The 10,652-nt window shown below is 33.9% G+C and overlaps 1 protein-coding gene across 1 annotated transcript in view; it reads left to right on the forward strand.

Moving 5' to 3' along the window:
* LYPLA1 (lysophospholipase 1) overlaps positions 1-10,445 on the forward strand; it is a 33,659-nt gene extending 23,214 nt beyond the window's left edge. The window contains exons 5-9 of the mRNA XM_037506617.1: positions 573-643; positions 5,892-5,965; positions 7,278-7,379; positions 8,690-8,866; positions 9,736-10,445. Of these exons, the coding sequence (XP_037362514.1) occupies positions 573-643; positions 5,892-5,965; positions 7,278-7,379; positions 8,690-8,866; positions 9,736-9,789 (478 nt within the window). The 3' untranslated portion in view covers positions 9,790-10,445. The remainder of the gene's footprint in view (positions 1-572; positions 644-5,891; positions 5,966-7,277; positions 7,380-8,689; positions 8,867-9,735) is intronic.
* The last annotated feature ends 207 nt before the right edge of the window (positions 10,446-10,652 follow it).

Here is a 10,652-nt window from a genome sequence, read left to right on the forward strand (position 1 = left end):
TAAAATTTCTATGCAATGTTGCTGAAGACCATAATCAGATTATATGAGTAAGAGAGAACAGTAGAAAGGACCAAAGGAAGGTTTCCCTTTGCTCTCTGGTTTGAGTATAATGGTGGAAAGTTTGGCAGAATATGGGTTGAGATCAGTATAAATACCTATTTTCAAGAGTGACTTGATAAAGTAGCACTAATCCATTGTATTGACTTATGATGCAGTAGAAAGGGAAATGATTAGCTAGAATTGATTACAGACTTTTTAGTGTTGGTTGAGATTACCACTTGACTATAAGATTGGATTAAATGTTCTTATCCAGAAATTGTGTGGCATGTTGACTCTCACATTAGAATCTGTTTCTAATTAGGATGAAAAGAATTTAAGTTAATTGCTTGACCTCTGTACATATTTTGATTTTCATGTTCTAAGAGAATTTCTTTGGTTAGCCCTTTGTATCCAGAATACCATGAGTTTAGTAAAATATACTTGCCTTTTATATCCAAAATACCATGAATTTAGTAAAATATACTTGCCAGGAGAACATTATTTTAGAATAAAATTATTCTTTTATTTTCTAGGTTTGATATAATTGGGCTTTCGCCGGAGTCACAAGAGGATGAACCTGGAATTAAACAGGCGGCAGAAAATTGTAAGTACAGAAAAGTTTTATAAAGACAAAAGCATTTCTTTCTCATTGTTACCTAATTTGTTTATCATGATAGCCACATGGACTTATTTAACTCAGGTCAAAGGAGGTAAGATGGATGGGGAAGAATGGCATTTATCAAGCCTCAGCTCTGTCAAATACATAATTTTGCTTTGATTTACATAGGTAAGTGAAGAAAATAGAATTTTAAAAGACCAGTTATCTTCATTAAGAAGAGTTGAATTAAAGATATGTAATGATTTATAATAAAAATAATTATTAATATTAATGGTTAATTTTAGTGTGGTGATAATAGAAGCCACTGAATGAACACAGCAATTAAATAAGTTAGGCAATTCATAAAATTCATCTCATTTAACGTCCTTATGAAGTAAATGTTAGCTATACTTGACTGACTCTACAGAGTCTTACTTTCTGATTAGTATGCATTTCCCTAATGAACATGATAATTCTGTTTATTATTTTTGGGTGAAAACGTAAAAAACACTAGCTCGTTGGGAGAAATAGCATTTAGAAAAAGCAAGAAGCATCTTTTAACACACACACACACTCTGAAGTATTTGTAAACAGACAAATGTGATGATAGGATTGAGTTTCGAAGAGTCTAGGTGGTGATATAGATTGCATTGATGAAACATGCCTGGCTGTGAATTTATCATTGCAGAAGTGAGAGGTGTGTATACAGGGAGTCAGTGCATACCCTTTCTACTTTTTATATTTGTTTGAAATTTTCCAAAATAATTCTAAAACCAAAAGCCAGTAGGATCCTTTAAAAAATCTTTTTTAAGTGCTTTCAAACAGGGAGGATGCATTCAAAATATATTGGATGCTTGGGAATGTCAAACTAAGAACCCTGATTTTTGAAGATCATCAAAAAGTACGTCAAAGCGATAATCCTAGAGCTAGGATTTTGCCAAAAATTATACATGACAAAAATATATATCAGGGTATGGGTGTGAGTTATTAGACCATATGAAAGATAAGGGGTGAGCTTTGTGGGAAAGATAAGTGGTCTGGTGAGTTAGAGTGAAAAGTTCTGTCCTCATGAGAGAGTTGGCCTATGAAATACTTATTATTTCTTTTCTCTCTAAGGTGATAGCTGGAGAGTATTAGACACAGAGCTAGGAAAGAAAGGAGTATATTTGAGGACTGAAAGAATATACTACTGAATAAGGAAGAGAGTGTTCATGTTCCAAGGAACACAGAGGCACCTTTGCTCTTAATGCAAAAGGTGATTGAAATTAGAACCTACTGTTCCATAGCCAGTCTCTGTCATCGTAGTTTGTTAAGTTTATCTCAGCAGATAGTGTAACCATCGGGAGTAGAGCTTTGTGGAAATGAGGGAAAATAGTCCCAATAACTCCCTGTTGACATGCAGCTAACATTTACCAAACCCCAACAACAGCTTTCACTCCTTACAGCTTGACTGTTTCTGCCACTTCTCTATCATCTTCTAACTGTGCAGTCTCCCCTCAATAAATACCTCATTCCTCAATAATTATTTTATTTCTAAAGCTTTCTTGATTGTTCTTTAGTCCATTTTCATGTGCTCTAGTCAAGGTAGGTACCCTTTACTTTTCATTCAATTGTAAGAACTAAACTTAATACACAAAAATTTTTTTACAATCTGATTAAGAAATGGGCAGAGGATCTGAATAGACAAACCTACAAGATGGTCAGCAGGTATATGAAAATATGCTCAAAATCACTATCAGGAAAATGCAAACCAAAGCCACAGTGAGAAACAGCCTATACCTTTGATGCCTATAAGAATGTGGTAAGAATGACTGTTCTAAAGGCCAGAGTTAACAAGTGTTGGCAAGGATATGGAGAAAAGGGAATCTTTGTATACTGTTGGTAGGAACATAAATTGATACAGCCACTGTGAAAAAGTAGTATGAAGATTCTTAAAAAAACTAAAAATAGGACTCCTGTATGACCTGGCAGTCTCATTTTGGGGTATTTATCCAAAGAAGACAAAACACTAATTGAAAAAGATACATGTATCCCCATATTCATTGCAGTATTACTTACAGTAGTAGCCAAGATATGGAAGTTACCTCCTGGATAAGGAAAATACAGCACACACGTGAATATTACTCACCATAAAGGGAAGCAAATCTTGAGGGCATGATACTAAATAAGTCACAGAAAGACTAATAATATATGATTTCATTTATACATGGACTCTTAAAACACCGAGCTCATAAAAACAGAACAGATTGGTATTTAAGAGAGTTAAAAATACAGTTATAAAGTCAGTCAGTCTTGGGAATGTAATGTACAGCATGGAGACTATAGTTAATAATACTGTATTATATTTTTAAAAGTTGGTAAGAGAATAGATTTTAAAAGTTTTTATCACAAGAAAAATATTTTGTGTGTCAATAACTGTGGTGCTGGATTTTAACTAAATACTTATGTAATGTCAGTTTTCAGCATTTTGGTGGAAAGACCATCCTTTTATTATTTTTGTTTATTTGAGTTGCTTATTTAGAGTAGATTTCTGAAAGTGGAATTTTCTGGTCAAGGAACTTTACATATTTAAAGCAAGATGTATTTTGTATAATTACTTTCCAAAAGGGTGGCATTTATTTCTAATACTAGTGTATGAGACTGTTCATCTTTCTATCGCTTAACGGTCAATACACAGTAATAGTTATTAAATGTTAATTGATTAGAAAAATATCTCATAAAGGAGGATAGAATTTTGTTGTTCTTTTTAAAACACTTTTTTTTTTTAAAGATTTATTTATTTGTTTATTTATTTATTTATACGGGCACTGGATACAGTCAGAAGGGTGGGAGGGTGAGAGAATTCACCAGAGCCAGAACAGGGAGCAGAGCAGGCAGAAGGACCGAAATACACTGCTGAGGGGAGTAGCTGGCGGCAGGAGAGGTCTGCGCGCCATGTGGGACCCACCTCCGGTGGCCGGGGAGCTGCCGGGGATCAAACCGGCACTGCAGAGGCTGCGGGCAGCTTGGCAACCCAGCGTTCAACTGCTGCGCCACCAGGGAGGCCCAAGGAGGATAGAATTTTGAATTTGGATATTTGATAATTTGTAGCACCCTAATGAAAGCCAGTTTTTATTTTTTGATCAATAAGGAAATATAGTTGGAAGTTTTTATCATAAAAAAAAATCTTTGTGTTTTAGATGTGTAGGACCTTCCCCTTCAGATGGTGTTGACATTCTGCACCACCATTAAGCACCCATAGTCTGCCACCATGATCCATTGTGCTCCCTACCCACTTTGTTCTCACCCCTCCCCTCCCCTTCGTGATAGCCTCAGTTCTGTAGTCAGTTTTGTAAGGTTTATTGTTAGTTTGGCTTTATATGACCCTTTGTTTGGTTTCTCTATATTCCAGTGTAAGTGACAGCATCCAGTATTTGTCTTTCTCCTGACTCACTTCACTTAGCATAACTCCCTCTTGCTCCATCCATGTTTTGGCAAATGGCAAGAGTTTATATTTTTAATTGCGGAGTAGTATTCCATTTTGTATATATGCCATGTCTTCCTGATTGACACATTTGTATTTGGGTACTTAGGATGTTTCCATAGTTTGGCTCTTGTAAACAGTGCTGCAGTGAACATGGGCATGCATATTTTCTTCTAATTAGTGTTTTTATCTATATTTTTAAGAGAGATACCTAGGAGTGAAATTCTGGGTCATATGACAGAACAATTTTAATCTTAAGAAACCTCCACACAGTTTCCCATAGGGCTGACCCAGTCTACATTCCCCCAACAATGTAAGAGTATTACTTTTTCTCCACATCCTCACTAGCATTTGATTTGGGTCTTTTTGATGAGGGCCATTCTCAGAGGTATGAGGTGGTATCTCATTGTGGTTTTAATTTGCATTTCCCTGACAATAAGTGGTGATGAACATTTTTTTCATATGCCTGTTGGCCTTTTGTATGTCTTCTTTGGAGAAGTGACTGTTTAACTCTTTAGCTTCTTTTAATTCAGTTTTCTTTTTGTTAGCTGTATATGTTCTTTGTTGATCTTAGCTATCAGCCCCTTTTTAGATATATGTATGCAAATATTTTATCTCATTCAGTAGTGTGTCTTTTTGTTTTGGTGATTGTTTATTTTGTTGTCAGAAACTCTTTAGTTCTATGTTCTTCTGATTGTTGATATTCACTTTTATTTTCCTTACTGTTGGGGACAAATCTACAAAGACTTCTCTGAAGACTATGTCGTGTAGTGTTTTCCTCTTGTATTTATGGTTTCAGGTCTTAACATCCAAGACTTTTATCCATTTCGAGTTGATTTTTGTGTACAGTGTGAAATAGTGGTCTAATTTCATTCTTTTGCTTGCAGCTGTCCAGTTTTCCCAACACCACTTATCGAAGAGGCTTTCCTTCAATGTGTATTCTTAGCTCCTTTGTTATAGATTAACTGTCCATATATAGGTATGGGTTTACTTCCGGGCTCTCAATTCTGTTCCATTGGTCTGTGTCTGTTTTTGTTCCAGTACCATCCTGAGAGACAAAATTTTCCCATAAGTCAAAAATTAAAAGAGATAACTTATTTGTAAAAGGTGCAAGTATACAAAAATGTAGGACTAAGGCAGCTTTTCCTGCCACTTGTGTCTTTGCAAGTGTCTTTTACTCTTCTGTCCCTTTTCTAATAAGCCTGTTCTTTAAATATATAAAAAAAAAATACAGGACTAATTGAAAAGCAAAGTAAAATCTAAGAGTAATCAAGAAGTATGTTTAATTATGTGTGTCAAAGTATTTTGCAGAAACTGAGGTCCTCATTTGATTTTCTCCAGTCACTTACTGGCTATAGGAAAAATTAATGTGTTTTTAAATAATAGAATGAATTGTTTAAACACTGTAAACCCAAAACCATATAATTATTTAACTACTTCAAATTTAAAGTAACAACTTCTAGGTAAAAATGTCTGCAATTAATTGATAAGAGAAAAACAAACACATATGAGCAGAATTGACTATATAAAAAAGGAATATTTATTAATGAGAGAAAGAACTGTAGTCCCCAAACTATAAAACAAGAAATAATTTAAGTTTAAGCAGCACCTGTGAAATCTGAGTTTTATTTTTAAAAAATGCATTCTTATTTTGTATTTTAATGGATTGCTTCAAGTTTTTCACTCATTCCACCTTACTATATATTTTACTTTTATGTTATTTTTCCTATTTAAATTGTATTCATTGGCTTAACTTTGAGAATATTAGTGATTTACTTTCCATGTTTTTAGTGAAAGCATTGATAGATCAAGAAGTGAAGAATGGCATTCCTTCTGACAGAATTATTGTAGGAGGATTTTCTCAGGTAAGATCGTGAAAGTTTGGTTTGTATGTCACTACAATCAGTATATTTATCTGGAAGTAGTGGTTTCAGTCCATTTTCTATGGAGGAATTTGTTTTTTAGAGGATATTGAGTCTTGATTATATACTACTTTGATGCTGAATTAAGTTTGGACTAGAAACAATTACTAATAAAGCACTTCATACTCTCTTTTGTTTTTCTACTTTTCTTCCTACATTTGTAGCCTACACCTTATAGGTTATGCCTTGAAAACAAGTTAAATAAATTGATTGGAATCTGGAATATAGTTTCTTAAAATAACCATATATATGTTATATAAATACATATATGTGTCAATATGTTTCTAGTTCTATGTATCCTTTTAAAATTCTAATTTAAAGATAGGTATAAATCCTCCATCCTAGGAGGGCACTACTGATAGGAACATAGAGCCAGAAGACAATCGAATTTCTTTACTCTTTTTATCATGTAAAATAGGATTTTGGGCCTCCCTGGTGGCCTAGGGGTTAAGTCTCAGTGCTATCACCTCTACAGCCTGAGTTTGATCCCCAGCCAGGGAACTAGCCCATATAAGGTGCAGCAGACCTCTCCTGTGCTGCTTCCCTTAGCAGTGTGTTTTAGTAAATCTGCTTGTTCTGCTCCCCACTCTGTCTCTGGCGAATTCTCTCACCCCACCCACCCTCCCACCCCCAGCCTACATCCCAGTTCTTCTACACAAATATAACTTTTTTTTTTAAGGTTTTCTTTTAAAAAATTTTTGAAGTAATTTTTGTTTTATTTTATTAGTTTTGTATGGAGGAACTGGAGTGTAGGCCAGAGGGGCAATGGGGAGGTGTTGATGTGTCATCTTGATGACTGAGGAAGGAATATAGTTTCCAGGCACAGGGTGTTGTGAGCTGGGAAGGCAGATATTTTAATGGTATCTTCTCCATAGTACTTATTATTTTGAATACCTATTTTGGAAAACAATACCAGTGTAATGCTAGATTTGATTTTATACCTATGACTTTTCAGAAGAGAATATGGTATTTATAAATTCAGAATATTCCTAAGACAGTTGTAAATGCAGCAGTTTATTTTACTATTAACTATGTCTTGACACTGATCAGGTAGTCACTGTGTTGTGTGGTCTTCACTGTAAGGAATATATCCTTTAGGACATGGTGAAGTGTACATGTATTTCTATTAGTTTGCCGGTTTGATTTGACATCAGCTTCCCAGTTTGCTTTCTTATGGACATTAAATATAGAGAAATCTCTTAAGTTACTGTAGCAGAGGATATGTTCTATTAATTTTCTCTACCTCTTTTTCCAGGGAGGAGCTTTATCTTTGTACACTGCTCTTACCACACAGCAGAAACTGGCAGGGGTCACCGCACTCAGTTGCTGGCTTCCTCTGCGTTCTTCTTTTACACAGGTATCCTGATTAATACATGAAACATTAATATTGTGGAAAGTATCGTCTTATTTATTTTTAAAATTAATAAACCCAAAGTTTTTAGGACAGTTTCAGGTTTGCAGCAAAATTGCATAGAAAAAATTTCCCATAATACCTCCTCCCCCCATACTCATGCAACTTCCTCCACTATTGACATCTTGCATCTGTTACAGTTGATGACCCCACAGACTCATCATTATCATCAGAAACCCATAATTTACATTAGTAACCATTTTTAAAGAATTTTCTTAGACCTTTACAATATATTAGGCTTTATCTGTATACTATATTATCTTCAAACTTTACATTTGAAGGGTCATATATATGAAATGATTTATTTTTTGCACATAGAAATATTTTTGAATGTTGAATTTGCTGTTTGATAGCAGAATTTTGCCACAGAATATGATTTTTTATATACTTAGCAGTAGGTACTTGAATAATATTGTTTGTTCATCATTTTGTTATAACATTGATTTAAAAAAAATCAGTTCCCAGCCAACGCTACTATCTGTGTGGAGTTTGCCCATTCTCCCCACATCTGCCTGTTTTCTCGTGTACTCCTAAGGATGTGCACATGAGATTCATTGGCATTTCTCAGTTGTCACAGATGGCGTGAGAGTGGGTAGGTATGTGAGTGCACCTGTGATGGAAGAGTTTCCTGTCCAGGGTTGGTTCCCATCTTGCATTCTTCCCAGATAGACTGAGACTACTCGTGAGCCTGAAATGGAATAAGGGGATTGGAAGATGAATGGATGACTACACATTTTTGTTTAATATTACAAGTATTTTGGGTATTTATTTAGAAATTTGTTGATGTTTTGTGGCTATGCTGTAGGAACATGACTAGTTTTATCAATTAGCCTTTGATCAAATTCATTTGTGTGTCTTTTCATGTAAGGTCACAGTTTCCAAAAACCTATGGATAAGGATAAGTGAGAACTTACTGTATATAGTACATTTGGGAGATGTGGTTAAATAAGTTAGAAGAACATGATTGAACTAAAATGTACTTCTAATGTCATGATAATGAAAATACCTAATACTTAATATACAGTCTTCTTAAAGGAACTGATTCATTCGGAAAATGTTCAGAATTAGACAGGATAATCATATGTGCTTTGGAAGTTTAGATAAAGTGATATGGGGATTATAGGGATGGAAGGAATTTAATTTCTGTGGCTAAATATTATAATAACATTGTACATGTACATCTATTCATAGTTTTAAATGCCTGGCATAATGTTTTATACATTTGAATAAATAATACTTGTTTTGTTTTTTTGCAGGGTCCTATCAGTGGTATTAATAGAGATATTTCTGTTCTCCAGTGCCATGGAGATTGTGACCCATTAGTTCCCCTAATGTTTGGCGCTCTTACTGTCGAAAAACTAAAAACATTGGTAAATCCAGCCAATGTAACCTTCAAAACCTATGAAGGCATGATGCATAGTTCATGTCACCAGGTAAATGTTTGGAAGCAGTGATTAAAGGGACATACTGGCAACTTTTTCCATGTGGCATTTTTAAGATAAGTGCATTTGATTGAGATTCAGTTTAAAGGAGTTAATCAAGTCATACTTCAGAATTTTAAAGTGTAGAAAAATAGACTACTTTCATGCTGTAGTTTTCTTCTCAGTGACCCAATTATAATCACAGTTTCTCTTTAATTGATAATTTGTGAGTCTGCGAAGCTTTAATCCTTGAAATGCTAGAGATAATAGAGGGAAATATGATTGAGGGAGGTGTGAAAAAGGAGTCAGCTACTGGAGTCTTCTATAAAAGTTATTTTCATAATAAATAATTTGGTATGTTCACTTTCATATCTTTTTGGGCCTAACTTAGTTCCATGCTCTCTTTCAAATGGGTGGATGGTTGTATATAAATCTTTATGAAAGGCACAAAATATTTTATGTTATGAATTTAGCATTTCATTCTAATAAGTAAATATTTAACTTTTCCAATGATACTTTAAAGTAGTTGTATATTGACTAAGACTTCTCCATATAGATATTGGCACTTCTAAAACACCCATCCTCCTCCCCACCCCACCAGTGTTTTGTTTTGCACAAGTATATAGAAAAATGCAGACCATTTTTATGGGATTAGATAATAGAAGGGAGTTATCATTTGAATATACCATTATAATCATAGGTAAAGTTCTAAAATTTGGAACCTCATTTCTCTATTTTTTTTAATTATAATAGTAAAAATATGGTGTCATCTTAATTCATAACATGGATTTAGGTTAGTGGTATTTTAGTAGGTGTTTAATTTCTGGTTTGTTTAATTTCTGGTTTTAACTGTTCATTAAAAACCACTTTATTCCAAACAGGAAATGATGGATATCAAGCAATTCATTGATAAACTTCTACCTCCAGTTGATTGACTTCACTAAGAGGCCTTGTATAGAAGTACACCAGCATCATTGTAGTAGAATATAAACCCTTTCCTGTGCCCAATCTTGAAACTTCTAATGTTTGCAGTGTTAAAGTTTTGCAAATGCACACCAATGACACAGACTAAATATCTCCTCATGGGAAATTTATGATCCTTTAAGTTTCTGTACTTGTATTTGTATATGATCCAGAATATACTAGTATTAAAATAGATGAATCAGCTAGTTTCTTTTCCCAAATGTAATTCAGCAAAATAATAAAATACTGTAACCAAATTTTTATTATATCATTTGAAAATTATTAGTATGCTTAGTGAAAACTTGTCCAAGTATAAATGAGCAGTTATGATATAAACAATTTATCCATGCTGTGACTTAGGCTGTGGACTTACTCCAAAATTACTTAGTCACCATGTAGTATCTGTATTTTTATATATGTATTCAAATATTCGTAATTATTACAATATATAAGGATGAGGTGGTGTTAAATTATTCAATGAGGTGGTATTCCATTATTCCTAATAATAGGGATAATGATTCTAAGTCAGTAAGGAGTAATGTTTTCTTTTCAGATAGTGGCCCTTTTATTTTGGGGACCAGACTTTTCTTTCCCCACTTAGCATTTCTATTTTAAATTTTTTCCTCTCTACAAAATAAATGTGTTCTTTTATTAACCTTTATAACAGACCAAATATTCCCTCCTTGCCATAGACATCTGCTGTCAAATATATGCTGTAATTTGATATTCTGAATCGTAGATATGGTGTTTAAAATGTATTTATACTTATATAAAGAAACCAGGCATCACTTCAAACTTCCTATACTTATTTCTTATACTATATTTTAGTCCCCAG

This window comes from Talpa occidentalis, unplaced genomic scaffold (assembly GCF_014898055.3).
Source record: "Talpa occidentalis isolate TD23 unplaced genomic scaffold, MPIMG_talOcc4v2.1, whole genome shotgun sequence".
Taxonomy (NCBI): Eukaryota; Metazoa; Chordata; class Mammalia; order Eulipotyphla; family Talpidae; genus Talpa; species Talpa occidentalis.